The 22,050-nt window shown below is 42.9% G+C and overlaps 1 protein-coding gene across 5 annotated transcripts in view; it reads right to left on the bottom strand.

Moving 5' to 3' along the window:
• Nucleotides 1–780: 780 nt before the first annotated feature.
• LOC106604182 (serum response factor) overlaps nt 781–22,050 on the bottom strand; it is a 60,031-nt gene continuing 38,761 nt past the window's right edge. The window contains exons 3-8 of one of the 5 annotated variants that reach the window (XM_014198620.2): nt 7,008–7,251; nt 4,019–4,168; nt 3,281–3,382; nt 2,798–3,019; nt 2,323–2,399; nt 781–1,387 (exon numbers count right to left, since the gene is read on the bottom strand). In XM_014198620.2, the coding sequence (XP_014054095.1) occupies nt 1,292–1,387; nt 2,323–2,399; nt 2,798–3,019; nt 3,281–3,382; nt 4,019–4,168; nt 7,008–7,251 (891 nt within the window). In that variant the 3' untranslated portion in view covers nt 781–1,291. Of the gene's footprint in view, nt 1,388–2,297; nt 2,400–2,797; nt 3,020–3,280; nt 3,383–4,018; nt 4,169–7,007; nt 7,252–22,050 lie in introns of all 5 variants that reach the window. The other 4 variants (XM_014198632.2, XM_014198613.2, XM_014198642.2 and 1 more) reach the window with 4 other exon arrangements.

Genomic DNA, 22,050 nt, shown 5'->3' with positions numbered 1-22,050 from the left:
TCTAACCAGAATAGAAAGAGGAGTGGGAAGCCCCAGTGCACAACTGAGCAAGAGGACAAGTATATTAGAGTGTCTAGTTTGAGAAACAGACACCTCACAAGTCCTCAACTGGCAGCTTTATTAAATAGTACCCGCAAAACACCAGTCTCAACGTCAACAGTGAAGAGGCAACTCCGGGAAGCTGGCCTTCTAGGCAGAGTTGAAAAGAAAAAGCCATATCTCAGACTGGCCAATAAAAATAAAAGATTAAGATGGGCAAAAGAACACAGACACTGGACAGAGGAAGATTGGGAAAAAGTGTTATGGACAGACAAATCTAAGTTTGAGGTGTTCGGATCACAAAGAACATTCGTGAGATGCAGAAAAAATGAAAAGATGCTGGAGGACTGCTTGAGCATGGTGGAGGCAATGTGATGGTCTGGGGGTGCTTTGGTGATGGTAAAGTGGGAGATTTGTACAGGGTAAAAGGGATCTTGAAGAAGGAAGGCTATCACTCCATTTTGCAACCCCATGCCATACCCTGTGGACTGCGCTTAATTGGAGCAAATTTCCTCCTACAACAGGACAATGACCCAAAGCACAGCTCCAAACCATGCAATAACTATTTAGGGAAGCAGTCAGCTGATATTCTGTCTATAATGGAGTGGCAAGCACAGTCACCGGATCGCAACCATATTGAGATGTTGTGGGAGCAGCTTGACCGTATGGTACGTAAGAAGTGCCCATCAAGCCAATCCAATTTGTGGGAGGTGCTTCAGGAAGCATGGGGTGAAATCTCTTCAGATTACCTCAACAAATTGACAACTAGAATGCCAAAGGTCTGCAAGGCTGTAATTGCTGCAAATGGAGGATTCTTTGACAAAAGCAAAGTTTGAAGGACACAATCAATAATCATTATTTATAACCGTGTCAACATCTTGACTATATTTCCTATTAATTTTACAAGTCATTTAATGTATATTTTCATGGAAAACAAGGAAATTACTAAGTGACCCCAAACTTCTGATATTTCAGTTTTTAATTTGTAATAAATGTGTAAACATTTCTTTAAATCCTGTTTTTGCTTTGTCATTGTGGGCAATAGATTGAAGAGGGAAAAAAAAACAATTGAATCAAATAAGGCTGTAACGTAACAAAATGTGGAACAACTCAAGGGGTCTGAATACTTTCAGAATGAACTGTTTACTTACAGTATTGTACTGTAAAGCAACAGAGGTGTAAAATGAAGTGCTAAGGCATCAATAAATAGAGATGTCAGTCTTTGTCTATTTGGCCAGTTTTCATGCGTTTGTCAGTCGTTCTTAGCGCTCTGTGTGGTGTTCAGGTTGACCATCTGCAGCTCTGTCAGGTTACTGCTGCTGTGGCTCGACTTCTGACTAATCACCATCTGCAACACAACACATCAACGTCAGCATGCGCCACTGAAAACCTCTATGCTCAGCACGGTTCCACTTTGCATGCTTTAATTTGTGATTGTTGTCACCTTCTGCCTTCTGTCACACAATACTACTGCCTAACAAGGTTAGGGTCAATTCCATTCCTGTAAATTCATGAATTAAACCAAATTCAAATGACAATTTTTCCTTATTGAAAAGCATTGATACCACCCACACGCCTGCACACATCCACTGTTTTTTTGCTGCTGTATTTGTACTGTTGCCAGTTTCTTCGGTCTGTGTTGTCCGTTTTGTCTAACATTGTTGTTGTTTGTCAGTCCCTTTTGCCTCTTGCCAGGCCTTCACTGTAAATACGAATTTGATCTTAATTCACTTAATTGATATTTGTTAAGAGAATATTCTGAATTGACTGGAATTGAAATGGAATAGACTCCAACCCTGCTGCCTAAGCACCAAATTATTGACATGAAATTTACTAACTTAAATAATCTCTTTTAGATAAGAAAGCCTTTTCTAAAAGCATCACTTTGCACAAGTTTGGTCATTTGTGTTCTTACAGTGTAACTATTGTCCTTTAACTAGGGCTCTTGAATCACAATGGCTTATATTCTGTTCCTAAACTTTAGTCATTCACAAACCACTAAACAAAAACAATCTGAAATCTCAATCTTGCATGACTTTCTCAATTATAGTAACAAAACAAGTCTTCCAAATAACATATGGTTTCGCTTGTGCCAACAGTGTTGTCCAAATGTCATAGGACTATATCATCCACATAGAGTAACAGTACAGGAGGCAGGCCAAACCCTATCCCTCCACAGTGAGAAGACAGTGCTCTGTCCGGATGCATTAGTGCAGGTCAGTGGCATGCTGGTTGCAGATAGAATATGAGAGTTTCACTTGTAAAATGTAGGTCTTGCCGTACTGGGTGTAGCTGCACTGCCGAGACTGGGATCTGCATGGTGCCCGAGGGTGCCGTAAGGAATACCTGAGGGACAGCACCTAGCCAGAGAGATGGACACAAACAACATGAAGAACACAGCCCTCTCATCTAAACTAACATTTTATCACTGAATATATACAGACACTATGTGCATGATGTGTAAGCTATACCACCCCACTTTGGGTCAGGGTCAAACCCACTAGCCTGTCATAATCAACGTCCTAACTATGTAGCTATATTCATACCAGACCTGGGTTCAAATAGTATGCGTTTTCATCCTTTGAGCACTTGATTGAGCCTGCCTGGAATGGGAGCATTTTGAAAGTTCCAAACTCAATCTGCCCAACTAAAAATATTGGCAAGAAAAAAATACAAATTGAACCCAGGTCTAATTCATACATCAATCAACCTCCCCCTCCTTGGTTTCCCCATTAACCCATGACTGATGTAGTCTCACCTGTGTCCCAGCGTAGCCTACTGTAGTCTAGCGTGGTCTCACCTGTGTCCTGGCACTGTCCATGGGACACCTGCATGGCCGAGGGGCCCTGGGAAAAGGTGTTGAGCACAGCCAGGCCACCATCGGCCAGCGTGGGCGTGGACGCGTACATCACTGTATGGGGGCTGGTGTACATCATGTGACCCGCCATAGATGTGGGCACTGACGATGTGACGATGGTCGCTGGGGGGAGTAGAAAAGAAAGTGTGAGACAAAGAAAGATTAGTTTATAAGAGACATTGCCCACCAGATGGCACTGTATCACTGAGGATAAAGTCCATTCTGTTCAACCATAGTTGACCCCTCATAGCAGTATTGTAGACTACAACCTTCCACCTACTCAGCTCACTCAAAGAGATACGTTAGAGTTAAGTTAGACTATGGCTATAGCTTCTCACACATAACCAGAGTTGTACAGCCCTGTGTTAATCAAAGGATAGTTACCAGTGGAGACAGAGGAGGTCTGGGAGATCTCCGAGCTGCTTTCGTTGGCATGTGTGGTGGGGTGCACCTGGATGGCCTGCAGCTGCTGGGTCATCCCTCCCCCTGGAGGAGAACAGGCAACACCAAACACCTGCTCACTCACCTGTACACTATTCTATCTTAATGTCAGAACACTTATAAGAATATTACAATTTCGACCCATACAGTTTTGGACATGGTTTCATACGTATAATCAGCTAAAGTTCATGCCTGCCTCATGCCTGTTATCCAATGTACATCCCCTCTGCAGCCACAGACAGACTAGTCTCCCTATTTTTTCCCGGAGCACAAATCAGAACATGAGTAACTACATCCGCACAAATGAAAGATAAATACTAGCCCTTTATGGAAATATGTAGTAAGGCTTATACCCAATTCCCCCCTCTTACAATCAAATTTATTTTATAAAGCCCTCAAGACATCGGCCTTATCATCCCACGAATCTCAAAAAACACAACTGGGGCAGGGCCTTGTCTTACAGAAGCCCGCTTGCGGGATGCCCGCTTACCCATTGATATAGGAAGGGGAGGAAAAGGGCCCTGTGTTTCTCACACCCAGTACCACACTGACTGGACTGCGCCAGGCTCTAACGATGTGCAACACTTCTCTCTCGACAGACAGACTAGTCTCTAGGCAGACACAGACTAGTCTATCGACAGACAGACTAGTCTCTTTCTTTCTCTCGACAGACTGACTGACCTAGGGAGACTGCAGTGGGGAAGCGGAAGACGGCCTGCTGGCCCTGCTGTGTTAGTTGCGATGAGGTGAGCGTCTGCCCCTGGATGGCCAAGGAGTGCTGGTGCAGCTGGCTGAGAGGAATGGTGGGGGTGCCGGGGAGGAGCGGAGTGCCTGTTGCAGGATGGAGACGAGAAAAGGAAGAGTTAAACAGGGGGAGGGTGTTGCATAGCCACACTTGGTCATATGGTCCATTGACAGTTTCTTTAGTTGCGCTATTAGGGTTTGAGATTTCAACAGTTTTTTGGCACTGGTCATGTACCAGACAGGTGGTGCAGAGAGTGAGGGAAAGAGAGAGAGGCTCCCAAGCTCCCCTTCAGCCTGCTGCCATAATGGGAGAGAAAAGAGAGATGGGGAGAAAGATCTGCTACCTCAACTAGCTACAGCTTCAGCCACACTGTCACTACATACAGACTTCACCCAGCAACAACAAGGGTAATACCTTACTGTCAGTGACTGCACCACTACATGACATAAGACTTTAAGGTGGATATTGCCCAGTATTGCATAGTTGTAAGAGACCTGGACCTCCTGTACTGATTTTACCTATTTTAATATAAATATTCCAGTGAGAGTAATACAATGAATTCAGGGCAATGCAAATATACAAAATCAAAGACTCCTTTATAAAAGCGACAGCCAGCTTATATTACAAAGTTTTCAAAGCTCTGAACCAGAATATATACAAATCAAATCAAATTGTATTAGTCACATGCGCCATATACAACAGGTGTAGACCTTACAGTGAAATGCTTTCTTACGAGCCCAACTGACCACGCAGTTTCAAAAAATATGGATGAGAATAAGAGAAATAAAAAAATAACAATATATACAGGGGGTGCCGGTACAGAGTCAATGTGTGGGGGCACCGGTTAGTTGAGGTAGTACGTACATGTAGGTAGAGTTAATTAATTAAAGTGACTGTGCATAGATGACAACAGAGAGTGGCAGTGGTGTGGAGAGGGGAGGGGGGGTGCAATGTGAATAGTCTGGGTAGCCATTTGACTAGATGTTCAGGAGTCTTATGGCTTGGGGGTAGAAGCTGTTTAGAACCCTCTTGGACCTAGACATGGCGCTCCGGTACTGCTTGCCGTGTGGTAGCAGAGAGAACAGTCTATGACTAGGGTGGCTGGAGTCTTTGACAATTTTTAGGGCCTTCTTCTGACACCGCCTGGCATGCGATATACAGTGCATTCGGAAAGCATTCAGACCTTTTTCCACATTTTGTTACATTACAGCCTTATTCTAAAATTGATTAAATAAAAAATGTTCCTCATCAATCTACACACAATACCCTATAATGACAAAGTTATTATGCTTTTTTTTTTTTTATTTAGTAAAAATTAAAAACTGAAATACCTTATTTATATAAGTACCTAGTATTTTGTTGAAGCACCTTTGGTAACAATTATGACCTCAAGGTGGTTCGTTGCAGTAGCGTGACTTGCGTCTCCACATCAACTGTTTACATTATGGCGCATTTCACATCTCCAGGAAGTCCTCTCAGTTTGGCTATGTTTTACATGTGTAACAAAACACCAGTATCCAGGAAGGAAACGTGTACATCTATGAGCTCAGCAGCTCCTGCCTTTGATTTCCATTGTAATAGAGGAATAATTGGAAGGTCCAACACAATGGCCATCGTGGAGAGGGCTGCCGAACTCTGCCTATAATTAGTAATGAATATTCAATAAATATTGGGCAGCTAGTGCTGAGATTATAATTTAGTCCTACTTCATGGAGCCCCGGCTCAGACAGAGTTTGAGGAACCAGGCGTGGCCCCTCATTACATCACATCGCATCACATCGCACCAGAAAATCTACAGTATCTATCTAGAGAGATGGTGTATAAAATGTGCCCCTTGTAACAGGATTTGCAATACGTGCATTCGGAAAGTGTTCAGACCCCTTGACTTTTTCCACATTTTGTTTCGTTAAAATATGTCGACAACCAGACCTGGATTCAAATACACGCTTATTTAAGTATTTGTATTTTACATACTTATTTTCTGTGTATTTGAGTATTTTAAAATCATTTAGCAGAATTACATACTTCTATTTGAAGTATTTTGAAATATTTCCTATAAATATTATTTGAAACTATTTTCAAATACTTGTTTCCAAATACAATTTAAATACCCCTAGGACCAAACAGACCTGGGTTGAAATGCATAGGAGTATTTCAATGTTTGTATTAAAAAATGTACTTGTCTGTATTTGAGTATTTTCAAATACATGCCAATACTTACCAAGTGTATTTCCGAATACATTTCCAAATATTCAACTACTTGTATTTTTTAAGAAAAAATATCCAAATAATTACTTTGAAATATATGTGAAAGTAATTTAGATACTTTAAAAAGTATTTAAACCCAGGTATGTGAAGAACTAACCCTCTTGAGTGACACACAAGCATGGTCAACAAGTGTCACATCGAGTTGATCCCGGTGAACCCCAACTCCATTGTAGAGAATGATGTCTATGTATCTCAGTAAACAAACAAACTGCAGTAAATGATATGCGTTTCTCTTTAGAGATGGGTTGTGTTCAGTAAGACACAGACAGACCAGTAGGATTGTCGAGCTTCTACTGTCCGAGAGTACTTAGTACTTCTGAACAGAGTGCCAGACATAATTTGCTAACCTAGTGCCAACTGATTCTACATGTAGAAGTGGGCAAAAAGGACATCCGTCAGTCGTCCACTGGCGGGTGGTGCCTATAACACACCGCACAGTCAGCAAGCGAACGAACGGCAAACTAATGGCCCCTACTGTACAGACCAATATTTGGTCTGGTGAGTTTTCTCCTTTAGCCACCAAGCAGAAGAATACAGGCGCTCATTTTAAATTCTGTTGCAAAAAATTTGAAAACATGACCCTGGATTCTGACTGGTAATGGTACAGTGGAGCATAGCATAGTATTTTTTATTAAAGTATAGCATAGCTATAGTTACCTGACATGAAGGTGAAGCCGCTGGGCAGCTGCATGACCTGCCCTCCGGAGGCACCGGTGGTCTTGAGGATGGTGCCGTTGGCATTGACATTGCTGCTGGCCGAGACGGGCGCCAAGTAGTTGGTAATTGGGAAGGAGGGCCCGCTGCTTACCTGCATGCTGGTGGAGGTGGTGGGGGCCGTGGGCGTGTGGGTACTGGTGGTGCCCGGGAGGCTGGCCACTGTGAACGCAGGCTTTAGCTGATCCTGGGAAAGGAGGGAAAATATGAATTATGAGTGGGGCTGTCAAAATAGTAGTTTCATGCTTCCATCAGAAAGTGCAAAAATGTTGTATTTTTTTGGCTCTTATCCACTGGACTTACTGACTAACTCAATTACTGACAGACATATTTTATTGAACAAACCAAGCCCATGACAGCACTATTCACTAGAGCTAGTGGGGTAGAGAGGAAGTTCATAGCCAAGCAATTACCATTGATTTACTCTCAGCCCTATGTTCTCAGCAGGTAGCCATTTCCCCTCTTTAATATACTGTATGTTTGTATGAATTGTTGGAATCAGCTAAACTTTGAACATTGAGATATTAAATGAATAATAGGAAATTAAAGAGACTGGGTTATGTTAGAAGTTAATGGTTCTCAGAAGAAAGAAGGCAGCTTTGGAATGTGTTTGATGGAGGAGAGCAGAGCGATGTGTTGATATAGGGGAGACAGATGGACATCTGTGTATTAGATGAAAGAGGGGTTGAGGTCAGGAGGTGAGGACAGATTCTCTTAAGAGAGTAATAAATGTTTGGAATCCTGTTACCCTCTTTATTAGCTTCCTGTAAAGCCATAAAATGTAAGGATTGGAGAGAAAGGGGAGTGTCTTAAGTAGGATGCATATAAACTGTGAAGTCTGACATCTTTTGCTGTCTGTTTTCAGCTGTACAGAACCTTTGGGAAGAATAAACTTGGTTAAAGCTTCTCTAGTGTCCGTGGGTTATTTACTCTGAAAAATAAGAACCCAACAGTATGTATGTATGTATGTATAACAGTATGGCTTCCTCACCCCAACCTGGGCTCGAACCAGGGACCCTCTGCACACATCAATAACTGACACCCACGAAGCATCGTTACCCATCGCGCCACAAAAGCCAGGCCCTTGCAGAGCAAGGGGAACAACTACTTCAGGTCTCAGAGCGAGTGACGTCACCCGATTGAAACGCTATTAGCGCACACCACCGCTAACTAACGAGCCATTTCACATCGGTTACACTCACCCCCCTTTTGACCTCCTCCTTTTCTGCAGCAACCAGTGATCCGGGTCAACAGCAACAATGTAACAGTATAGCTTCCGTCCCTCTACTCGCCCCAACCTGGGCTTGAACCAGGGACCCTCTGCACACATCAACAACTGACGTACAGTTGAAGTCGAAAGTTTAAATAAACTAAGGATGGAGTCATTAAAACTTGTTTTTCAACCACTCCACAAATTTCTTGTTAAGAAACTATAGTTTTGGCAAGTCGGTTAGGACATCTACTTTGCGCATGACACAAGTCATTTTTCCAACAATTGTTTAGACAGATTATTTCACTCATAATTCACTGTATCACAATTCCAGTGGCTCAGCAGTTACATACACTAAGTTGACTGTGCCTTTAAACAGCTTGTAAAATTCCAGAAAATGATGTCATGGCTTTAGAAGCTTCTGATAGGCTAATTGACATAATTTGAGTCAATTGGAGGTACCTGTGGATGTATTTCAAGGCCTACCTTCAAACTCAGTGCCTCTTTGCTTGACATCATGGGAAAATGAAAAGAAATCAGCCAAGACCTCAGAAAAAAAATTGTAGACCTCCACAGGTCTGGTTCATCCTTGGGAGCAATTTCCAAGCGCCTGAAGGTACCACGTTCATCTGTACAAACAATAGTACGCAAGTATAAACACCATGGGACCACGTAGTCGTCATACCGCTCAGGAAGGAGACACGTTCTGTCTCCTAGAGATGAACGTACTTTGGTGTGAAAAGTGCAAATCAATCCCAGAGAAACAGCAAAGGACCTTGTGAAGATGCTGGAGGAAACAGGTACAAAGCATCTGTATCCACAGTAAAACTAGTCCTATATCGACATAACCTGTAAGGCCGCTCAGCAAGGAAGAAGCCACTGCTCCAAATCCGCCATAAAAAAAGCCAGACTACGGTTTGCAACTGTATATGGGGACAAAGATTGTACTTTTTGGAGAAATGTCCTCTGGTCTGATGAAACAAAGATAGAACTGTTTGGCCATAATGACCATCGTTATGTTTGGAGGAAAAAGGGGGAGGCTTGCAAGCCGAAGAACACCATCCCAATCGCGAAGCACGGGGGTGGCAGCATCATGTTGTGGGGTGCTTTGCTGCAGGACGGACTGGTGCACTTCACAAAATAGATGGCATCATGAGGAGGAAAATTATGTGGATATATTGAAGCAACATCAAGACATCAGTCAGAAAGTGAAAGCTTGGTCGCAAATGGGTCTTCCAAATGGACAATGACCCCAAGCATACTTTCAAAGTTGTGGCAAAATGGTTTAAGGACAACAAAGTCAAGGTTTTGGAGTGGCCATCACAAAGCCCTGACCTCAATCCTGTAGAAAATTTGTGGACAGAACTGAAAAAACGTGTTCGAGCAAGGAGGCCTACAAACCTGACTCAGTTACACCAGCTCTGTCAGGAGGAATGGGCCAATATTCACCCAACTTATTGTGGGAAGCTTGTGGAAGTCTACCCAAAACGTTTGACACAAGTTAAATCATTTAAAGGCAATGCTACCAAATACTAATTGAGTGTATGTAAACTTCTGACCCACTGGGAATGTGAAAAGCTGAAATAAATCACTCTCTCTACAATTATTCTGACATTTCACATTCTTAAAATAAAGTGGTCATCCTAACTGACCTAAGACAGAGAATTTTTACTAGGATTAAATGTCAGGAATTGTGAAAAACTGAGTTTAAATGTATTTGGCTAAGGTGTATGTAAACTTCCGACTTCAACTGTATGTATGTATGTATGTATGTATGTATGTATGTATGTATGTATGTATGTATGTATGTATGTATGTATGTATGTATGTATGTATGTATGTATGTATTCTGAAAGTATTCAGACCCCTTGACTATTTCCACATTTTCTTCATTACAGCCTTATTCTAAAATTAAGTCGTTTTTTTCCCCCCTCTTCAATCTACACGCAAAACAGGTTTTTAGAAATGTTTGCAAATGTATTACAAAAAAAAACCTGAACTATCACATTTACATAAGTACTCAGACCCTTTACTCAGTACTTTGTTGAAGCACCTTTGGCAGCGATTACAGCCTCGAGTCTTCTTGGGTATGACGCTACAAGCTTGGCACACCTCTATTTGGGGAGTTTCTCCCATTCTTCTCTGCAGATCCTCTCAAGCTCTGTCAGGTTGGATGGGTAGTTTTACTGCACAGCTATGTTCAGGTTTCTCCAGAGATGTTCGATCGGGTTCAAGTCCGAGCTCTAGCTGGACCACTCAAGGACATTCATAGACTTGTCCTGAAGCCACTCTTGCATTGTCTTGACTGTGTGCTTAGGGTCGTTGTCCTGTTGAATGGTGAACCTTCGTCCCCAGTCTGAGGTTCTGTGTGTTCTGGAGCAGTTTTTCATCAAGGATCTCTCTGTACTTTTCTCCGTTCATCTTTCCCTTGATCCTGACTAGTCTCCCAGTCCCTGCCGCTGAAAAACTTCCCCACAGCATGATGCTGTCACCACCATGCTTCACCGTAGGGATGATGCCAGGTTTCCTCCAGACGTGCCGCTTGGCATTCAGGCCAAAGAGTTCAATCTTGGTTTCATCAGACCAGAGAATGGTGTTTCTCATGTCTGAGAGTCCTTTAGGTGCCTTTTGGCAAACTCAAGGCCCTTCTGGAAGGTTCTCCCATCTCTACAGAGGAACTAGAGCTCTGTCAGAGTGACCATCGGGTTCTTGGTCACCTCCCTGACCAAGGCCCTTCTCTCCTGATTGCTGTTTGGCCAGGCGACCAACTTTAGGAAGAATCTTGGTGGTTCCAAACTTCTTCCATCTAAGAATGGAGGACACTGTGTTCTTGGGGACCTTCAAAGCTTTTTGGTACTCTTAACCAGATCGGTGCCTCGATGCAATCCTGTCTCGGAGCTCTACGGACAATTCCTTCGACCTCATGGCTTGGTTTTTGAAAAAGTCAATTGGTCTGAATACTTTCCGAAGGCACTGTATATATGGAAAAATACACATTTAAAAACATTGAACAGTCGATTGGTCGAAAGAACAGACTACTCTTGGTCGACCACCATTTTATTTTTAGTCGGAGACAGTCCTAAGATGCATTTACATGCCTGAACATGTCCGTAGCCGAATGTCAGTCAATACAGTTTCATGTACACTCCCCTTGCTTGAACCAATCAAATGCTTGTAAATGCATGGGGGGATTGAATGAGTCCAGTACACACGTCTCATTAAAGAGAATCGGAACCCAACCACTTACTGCACTAAGGCCTACTGGACATCAATGCCACAGCATTTACTCCAGTGTAAACGCATGTCAGTGGACGGAAAAGTAGTGTCAAACAGGAATAATCATTACAGAACGTCAAAGTTGTCAGGAATAAGTTATGTACTTGTATCAGCATAATAGGACTATTGACATGTTTTAACAGAGCCTTATTTTTTTGCCTTGATTGTCTGTCTGTCTTCAAAATCATCAGAGTGGAATCATACCAATTCAACAACAAGCAGAAATAATAATAACGAATGCAAATTATTTAACTAAGCTGTGTAATAAGTTGGCAAGAAGTGGTAGTATAGTGTATATCATAATAACAAAACATAAGCATGATTATGTGAGGGTATAAAATAGGGCCGGGATGATACCTGTATCACGATACTCATTAGTATGCTGGCAAGCAAACAAAACACGAAGCAGATTTAACTCCTTTAGGAAAAGCCCTAATGTTGGAAACAGCCCTAATGTTGGAAACAGCCCTAATGTTGGAAACAAACATCATTATGTTTCCATCCAGAGTCACATTTATTTATTTTCCAAATTATAGGACCCAATATTTTACATACAGCAGGTTTTTGGACCAAAGAGTTATTGTGATGTGTATCGTCACAGCCCTAGTATACAACAGTAAACATTGTTGTGAGTGGGCTGCAAGGAGAGATGGGCATTAGGCAGAGAAAAGCTACATATCAGACACACACACCCACCCCCACACCCTGTTGATAGGGCTATTTCAGAAATCCTTAACATCAGTATTATTACAACACACACTGGATAGACTGTCAATGTGATCTATATTCTTTTCAACTCTAAGGGAGGGGTTTCCCTGACACTGATTAAGCCGAGTCCTGGACTGAATAGCAAACTCAATGGAGAATGCACATGCTTTTTAGTCCAGGACTAGGCTTAATCTATGTCCAGGAAACTGCCCCTAAAAGTTTGATTTCATACTGCCACTGCCATTCATACAAGACAGACAACACTACCAAAAGATAGGGAAGGCAGAGCAAACTGCACGCTGAATGCAGAAGAAATAAATGTCTATGACAGAAAAAAAGCTTCTGGATTTGGATGAAGATTTCCACTTCAACAGGTCTGCGGCACAGGACATACTGCTCAACCCAGACCAGGCCCTAATCCCCAACACTCGGAAGAGAAACAGACGGCAATATAGAAGCCAATGTGCGGGCACCCTGATGAAACTCGTCTGCACGTAAATAATCCACCTCTACCCTCTGGTCTATTGGTCTATCTACTGGTCTATCTATCTAGCTAAGGACCCTGGGACTAAACACCTCCCACTGCAACTGGATCCTGGACTTCCTGACGGGCCGCCCCCAGGTGGTAAGGGTAGGCAACAACACATCCGCCACGCTGACCCTCAACACAGGGGGCCCCTCAGGGGTGCGTGCTTAGTCCCCTCCTGTACTTCCTGTTCACACGCGACTGCGTGGCCGCACACGACTCCAACACCATCATTAGGTTTACCGAGGACACAACGGTGGTAGGACTGATCACCGACGACGACAAGAGTCTACAGGGAGGTCATCAGACACCTGGCAGTGTGGTGCCAGGAAAACAACCTCTCCGTCAACAAGACAAAGGAAAACTACTACGGAGGGCCGGACACGCCCCCATTCACATCAAAGGCGCTGTAGTGTAACAGGACGACAGCGCCAAGTTCCTTGGTGTCCATCTAACTAAGAACCTATCATGGTTCAAACACACCAACACAGTCGTGAAGAGGGCTCGACAACGCCTCTTCCCCCTCAGGAGGCAGAAAAGATTTGGTATGGGCCCTCAGATCCCTAAAAAGTTTTACAGCTACACCATCACCGCTTGGTAAGGCAACTGTTTGACTGCATGGCGCTACAGAGGGTAGTGCGTACGGCCCAGTAATTTTTTTTTCACTGACTCTTGTACTGGCTCTATGCACACTCACTGGACTCTACCCAAACACTCACACATACTACACTGACATTCCAAAACACACACACACACACACACACACACACACACACACACACACACACACACACACACACACACACACACACACACACACACACACACACACACACACACACACACACACACACACACATTCTTCACATAAACGGGTGCTACTCTGTTTATTATCTATCCTAAATGCCTAGTCAATTTCATCCCTACCTACATGTACATATTACCTCAATTACCTCGTACCCCTACACATCGACTCGGTACCAGTACTCCTTGTATACTGTATAGCCTTGCTATTTTTTTGTGTTAATATTTCCTTTTTTTTGTTGCTAATTCTTCTTACTTTTTAACTCTGCATTGTTGGGAAAGGGCATGTACAGCTGAAGTCGGAAGTTTACATACACCTTAGCCAAATACATTTAAACCCAGTTTTTCACAATTCCTAACATTTAATCCTAGTAAAAATTCCCTGTCTTAGGTCAGTTAGGATCACCACTTTATTTGAAGAATGTGAAATGTCAGAATAATTGTAGAGAGAATGATTTATTTCAGCTTTTATTTCTTTCATCACATTCCCAGTGGGTCAGAAGTTTACATACACTCAATTAGTATTTGGTAGCATTGCCTTTAAATTGTTTAACTTGGGTCAAACGTTTCAGGGAGCCTTCCACGAGCGTCCCACAATAAGTTGGGTGAATTTTGGCCCATTCCTTTTCTATAGGTTTGAGGTCAGGGCTTTGTGATGGCCACTCCAATACCTTAACTTTGTTGTTCTTAAGCCATTTTGCCACAACTTTGGAAGTAAGACCCATTTGCGACCAAGCTTTAACTTCCTGACTGATGTCTTGAGATGTTGCTCCAATATATCCACATAATGTTCCATAATTCTATTTTGTGAAGTGCACCAGTCCCTCCTGCAGCAAATCACCCCCACAACATGATGCTGCCACCCACGTGCTTCACGGTTGGGATGGTGTTCTTCAGCTTGCAAGCATCCCCCTTTTTTCTCCAAACATAACAATGGTCATTATGGCCAAACAGTTCTATTTTTGATTCATCAGACCAGAGGACATTTCTCCAAAAAGTACGATCTTTGTCCCCATGTGCAACTGCAAACCATAGTCTGGCTTTTTTATGGTGGTTTTGGAGCAGTGCTGAGCGGCCTTTCAGGTTATGTCGATATCGGACTCGTTTTACTGTGGATATAGATACTTTTGTACCTGTTTCCTCCAGCATCTTCACAAGGTCCTTTGCTGTTGTTCTGGGATTGATTTGCACTTTTCGCACCAAAGTACATTCATCTCTAGGAGACAGAACGCATCTCCTTCCTGAGCGGTATGACAGCTGTGTGGTCCCATGGTGTTTAAACTTGTGTACTATTGTTTGTACAGATGAACGTGGTACCTTCAGGCGTTTGGAAATGGCTCCCAAGGATGAACCAGACTTGTGGAAGTCTACAATCTTTTTTCCTGAGGTCTTGGCTGATTTCTTTTCATTTTCCCATGAGGTCAAGCAAAGAGGCACTGAGTTTGAAGGTAGGCCTTGAAATACATCCACAGGTACACCTCCAATTGACTCAAATTATGTCAATTAGCCTATCAGAAGCTTCTAAAGCCATGACATTTTTCTGGAATTTTCCAAGCTGTTTAAAGGCACAGTCAACTTAGTGTATGTAAACTTCTGACCCACTGGAATTGTGATACAGTGTATTATAAGTGAAATAATCTATCTGTTAACAATTGTTGGAAAAATTGTCCTAACCGACTTGCCAAAACTATAGTTTGTTGACAAGAAATTTGTGGAGTGTCTGAAAAACGAGTTTAAATGACTCCAACCAAAGTGTATGTAAACTTCCGACAACAACTGTAAGTAAGCATCACACTGTAAAGTCATTACTCATTGTGTATCTATTATTACTTTTTTTTATTAATATGTGTTTTAGTTTTCTATTATTTCTCTTTTTTATTTCTCTCTGCATTGTTGGGAAGGGCCCATAAGTAAGTAAGCATTTCACTGTTAGTCCACATCTGTTGTTTACGAAGCATGTGACGAATAACATTTGACTCATGATCAGTGCAGGCTACTGCAGCAAACCTGAGTAACACCCCTGTTGGATTTTATATGTGACTGATTTAGTGGGTGAGAGGTACTGGATGCACAATGGACTACAGAAGCTTTACTGACAAGGCCCTCCTCTCACACACACACACACACACACACACACACACACACACACACACACACACACACACACACACCTGCACGTGGGCGAGACACACGTGCTTGCAACCACCCACACACACACACACCAACACAAACCCACAGTCCCATGTCGCAGAGAGCCCCAAAAAACCTTCCTTATTTTCCTATCACAAAATAGGAAAAGGTTCAATAAATAGGAAGAGGTTCAATAAATTACATCTATTCTCAAATATTTCCATTGAGAATATAATCTACATACCAAAACGCATAGTATATGAGTAGTGTCCACTACCATACATTAATAATTTGTAAACATGCTCCTTATCAGAGACTAGACAAATGAGTATTCCTGACTGCCAAACAGACAGAAGGGAGCAGCATAAGCATGGCACAAATGCAAAGCAGAGCAGTGTCCGTCCTCTCCAAACCACAACTCTAATCCACACAGAGAAAGGGAGCTCTACTAGGCCAAGGTCCTTTCCCTCTCTAGTTAAACAGCATAAGGGGAGGGGGCGTGAGAGGTGTGTTGTGCTGCTTCTCTACTAGAGAGCTTATCTCGTCTGCAGCCGTCTTGGTAGCAATTGAGCCTGGGGTCGAGGTTACTAGAGAGCAAAAATTGGTTGATTTATACATAATTTAGTCTAACCAATATGTGCCATCATATCATGTAATCACAGTTGTGTGTCTATCATATGGCCACTATTTATGTGCATACATGTCTGTGTGTGGGGGATAGGATAACAGTAGGTCTAGACAAGAGGACACCGTGCCTCTGGTGTTTGGGTTCAATAACATCAAATCAACAGAGAGATATCGACCCGAGAGGAATAGCCCAAAAAGCACTGAATAACTACTATAGTGCTTTTGCCAGGGGCTAAAGAGAGAGAGTGACAGAGAGTGACAGGGTGAGGACCAGTTGTTAGCCGGCAAGACCACGGGGTGGGAGTGAGGGTGTGAGGAGTGTCTGAGGTATTCAGGAGGGAGGGCCATGAGGGCCAGGGTTGGGACAGGGGACAGAGAGAGGACAAGGGTGAGTGTATGAACAGCTGAGGGGGCAGTAGACAGCTGGTGGGAGGGGGGGTAACCCAAGCACCTCGGGAGGAGAGTTAACCCTTTCCACACCAGCTGGGATGACAGGGCAGGAGGCCAGCCGGCGTGAGGAGCCACAGGCCACAGCCTGAATAGATGTCATGTTGCAGCCCTTTGGTCTGACATGAGTGGTATGAGAAGACTGCGTTCTTGTGAAACTCAAACGCATCCTTCTTCAGTAGTAGCAGTAAGTAAGCCTTGTCCGAACCATAGGGCAGGAGTGAATCTCCTGTTTCTGAAGTGTGAGGTAGCTTGATGAAGTACATCCCCTGGACAGGACGCTAGTCTGTCTCAGGGCCTTACCCCCAATGCCAAACAGAGGGACATTGGGCCCCAATTTTAAAGTCCACCAATCTCCGGGCAGACACTGCTTCAGTACAGACCTGGGATTCAAATACCACTAAGTATTTCAATTACTTTCACATATGTTTCGATGTAAGTATTTTGAAAAAAATGTCTTTGAAAGTACAAGAAGACGAATATTGGAAAGTATTTGGAAATACATTAGGAAAGTATTGGCATGTATTTGAAAATACTGAAATGCACAGATAAGTGTATTTTCAAATACAAATATTTAAAAAGGTCATGAATTTGAACCCAGGTCTGTTTGGCAGTGTTTAGTTCAAGACCACCTAAAGCAAGACTGATTCAAGACCAAAACCGGAGGGGGGTGAGACAGAGTCGAGACCAGGAGGGGGACAAGGGGTGCGAGACCGAGTCAAGACAGAGACCAGAAAAATGAGAGTCTAATTCAAGACCATGATTGTAATTTTGTCAAATCGCCACCATACTAAGAGTTCAAAATGTCCAGTATTTCTGTGTTCATATTTCAGAAAAACTTATGGCTTCTTTAGACATTCAGAATGGTGGAAAAATGCATGCTGAGGGAAAATAGAGCCACTCTACAAATTATTACTACCCCTCTTCAGTTTTTGTTGGAAAGGAAAGGGTTAACACTGAAGAGAAAAAAGATCCAATCAGGATTTTTCTTTAGTGGTCTCTGGGGAGATAAATCTAGCTAGCTAAGTCAACAATTGGCTTGGCCATCAGAAGCTAGATAGAAGGCGTCTGCCATTCAACTGTATTAGGGCAACATTTTGGAGTGACAGTGGAGTCAACCAATCACATTTGACTTGTAATTGGTGGGACAGTTTTTACAAAAAAACATTAGTCTGTGAGCTGTCCCCATGCCAAAACCAGTTGAGAGCTGTGCGCTCTTGCTGCCTGCAGATGATGTTCAGCTGAAACTAGGCTTTGTGTTGCTTTGCAATTGTGTAGGTACTTTGTGCATGATTTCTCTATTGTACTACATAATTGATAAGACGTATACCTCCACCACACTACTTTGATAAGCATCAGTAGGGATTAAGAAGTGCGTATACGCAACGCCCATTAAAAAAAGTGCACTCTCCTACAGGAGTGTGTTGGTATTACCGTTGCTGTACTTTCAGCATCACAAACCTGTCACACACTGAAGGCCTAGGTCCAATAGGTTCGCCATTGCACAAATATGTCTATAATAGATATAAAGACTGCAGGTATTAATGTTTCAAGAAAGGAGTGTATATATTTTGCCATGGCGAAGCGGTTTTATGCGCTTACTGAATGGAAGCTAATAATTAAGAGTTTTTTACTCCGCTGGTCTCTGGAAGAAATTACAAGTCATCACTGTCCGAGACAGAGTCAAGACCAAGTACAAATGCATCTGACACAGAGACAAGACCGAGACACTCAAAATGTTGTCTCAAGCCCGGACTCGAGTACTACAACATTGCTGTTTGGTCCTAGGGGTATTTGAAACTTATTTCGAAACAAGTAGGCTATTTGAAAATACTTTGAAATACTTAAAATAGAAGTAGTTGATTTGGCCACATTATTTGAAAATACTCAATTTACTATAGGGCAGCTGACCATGCTGTAAGACACATCATTATCAACATGACGCAATCACATTTTCCATAGTCCTTTGTCTGAGCAGGAAACTCCTACAGAAATGGGGCACTGGACTGAATCGAAGTCAGTCAAATATTGCCATCAGTTACCTGGCACTAATACTCTGTCAGTTCAGCCACGCTATCTCTATTGCCGACTTATCATTGTTCCTCAAACATGTTTGTTTGACCATCTCCCTCTACACTCTCCTCTGAATTCCTCACCACAGGTTGATTGAACCATAACATCTGCATTGGTTTTTGGTTCAGACCAACCTGGAAAAAAATATGTTAAACCAAGTTTCTTTTCAACATACTGATGTTGAACATCAGTTATACTTTTGGTTGAAAACACTAAAAAGTGGTTAAATACACTAATTTGAACCAGATTTCAACCACAAATCAACTACAGGATTTCAGGGGTTGGTTTATTTCAGGTAGAATTCACATTGGTTGATAACTCAACTAAATATCAAATCAAAATGTTACATTATGCCAGGCTTTTTGCCCACAGGGAACCTGCAGCCTTGCATTAGTCTCTCCCCAAAGCAACGGGCTCTGAGGCTGCAAGCCAGGCTAGCAGTGTATTAAATGTAGCCTACCACAGTGCACTCAAGTTACTCCTTCAGTCCGGTGGTACAGAAGAAAACATCAGTCCTTGACATAAAGATTCCACTTACGGGAGCCAACTCTACGAGGGCAGCGTTACATTTTCTTGAAACTCTCCTCCAGTAGTATTCTCTACCTGAAACCTGTCTCTTTCTGTCATTCAATCAAACACTACTCATGTCACACAGCTGCATTTATTTATCAAGGGTGCACTATATGCTTTTGTCATTTCTCCATGGGACCTCGGTGAGAGAAGCTTAGTCACTAATGGAACCTCAGCCCCCATACCCCCTACTACTTAAGCCAGGAGAGATATTACCAATAATTTTTACACACACAGACATGGTCAAATTTCCACGTAACGCATACACGGCACGCACGCACAGAGCACACACATACATACAATGGCCTGTCCTTGTGCTCGTTCTTCTATTTAACTGAGGTGACAATTCTTTTCAAATAAAAGTAATGTTGTGATGATAGATAAAGTGAAGGGGAAGGGAAAGGAGAAAGGGTCCCCCCCCCCATCGAGGGCTTGTGAGATGATTCAGTATACATGGGAGGTTAAATAAATCCCAAATGAAGGTGACAACTGGCAGTCCACCACTCTTTCAGACCCTTTTCTGCTTTGAGTGCCCATTGTAGCTAGCTACAACTTCACTGGTAGCTGTCTGTCCCCCTAATAATCTCCCATTTGCTGGCTCCGAAACTCACACACTGGAACCCTGCCAGCAACATGGAATTCACAGCTCCTTTTGGGGGACTTCTAAAAAAGGCAAGGCAGCCCAAGTGGAGGAGGTGCAGCCAATGGCAGCTGGCCTGTCCACTTGCTCACTGTAAAATAAAAGGGGGGTAACATAATGTCACAGCCCTCCCTCTCTTGCACCGCGACACATTGCACTCACCTTCCCCCATCCACCCACTTCCACTAAATGTGTCACAGACTCCCTCTCCCTGTGTCTGTCTCCCCCTCTCCCTTTCACCAGACACCCTATTTAGGAGTAACCTTGTGATAAGGCTGCATATCTGAGTAAATTAACTTTCCATTATCTCAATGACACTCAATTGTCACAGAATGCTTCAGCCCCCTGCCCTGCTGCAGCCCTCCAAAGCCAAAGCTCACCTTGTGTCCAGAGAGACACAGTGGTACAGTGGTGGGAGAGCAGAAGTAGAAAAACGACATATACCTACAGCAGTTTTCCATCGACTGGAATAATATAACAGACCTGATTCATTACTATGGGGAATTAAGCTTTGAATGATTTGAATAATGAGAACATTATAATTTAACAATATTATTCATCCCTGAGTGGCAATTATTGTACAACTGAACTAATTGATCACCAATATCTAGAAAATCAAACATTTTAAATCTTAGATGGCATTCTCTGGCCTAGTGGTGTCTTTGTGTGGTGAGCTCTGGTGAGAAAAATGCAACAATGTTACAACAGTGCTGGTGAGGATACATGATCTGCACTAACGACTGCTGGGAACAAAAAAAACACCCCAATTACAACTACGACAGTACTAGCAGCCAGGCAGAGAGAGCGGGAAGGAGGGAGTGCAAGAGAAGGGGCATGGTGTCACTAGGATGCTACCCTTACACACAGATCTAGGATCAGTTTACCCTCCCCAAATCCTAACCATAACTGTTATGGAGAAAAACAACACTTGCCTTAGATCAGTATCTTGAGTAACTTACTTCACCCCACTAACAGACAGAACAGGGAAATACACAAACAACTAAAGGAGACAGAAAGTGACAGATGCAGAGAAAACCTATTGAAAGTAATCATATGATGTACAGTAGTACACACATCATTAGGCTATGACAGGTTTCCAAATGTCACATGATGTTCGCAGCATGGCTCGACTGCATCTTGTCACGTGGGTGCTGCTGACCTAACTCTTCTGCTTCACCTTGCACCCGGCCCTCCCTTCATCTCCCCCCTCTCCCTCCACCAACCAGACCAAAAGGTGAAATGTTTAGACTAGTTTCTACAGTATGTATGACATACTGTGGTCCCGTGTGGCTCAGTTGGTAGAGCATGGTGTTTGCAACGCCAGGGTTGTGGGTTCGATTCCCAAAGGGGACCAGTACGGGAAAAAATAAAAATAAAGAAATGTATGCATTCACTACTGTAAGTCGCTCTGGATAAGAGCGTCTGCTAAATGACTAAAAATGTAAAATGTAAAAATGTAAGACCAATGGTATCTAGAGACTTCAGGGAAGCATAAAGCAGCAGCCTTGAAAACTAAAGCAAAATGATCCAGAGTTCATCATGGCTACAGTAACCATCTGCCAGGGTCTAACAATACGAGTGTTGATCCCCCACATGTGTTAAACTTTGATTGCCTTTACAATGAAACCATACTCAAGAGTCTCTCACACACACACACACACACAATAACTGCACAGTCTCAATGACAAATGACATCAAAGGGGACATATCACTGATAACAGCCAAATGTTTCCATTCCATTGGTCTTCTTAAATAATATATCCCTATCTACACCTACATCCCCCCACTCAAATGTACATACAACCCACCACCACATCACTGTTGCAGGACTCCAAAGACAGCTGCAGCTTATAAGGAATGTGAGGAGCCTCAGCCAAGAGAACAGGCAGGGAAACCATACCATATATGGCCTTGGAGGCAGAATACAATTTTTTTTACCAATGAGTGAAGCGGGCATTAGTGACTTAACAACCCA

Source organism: Salmo salar, chromosome ssa01 (assembly GCF_905237065.1).
Source record: "Salmo salar chromosome ssa01, Ssal_v3.1, whole genome shotgun sequence".
NCBI lineage: Eukaryota > Metazoa > Chordata > Actinopteri > Salmoniformes > Salmonidae > Salmo > Salmo salar.
The sequence above is the reverse complement of the archived record's forward strand: the minus strand, read 5'-3'. Positions and strand labels throughout refer to the sequence as shown.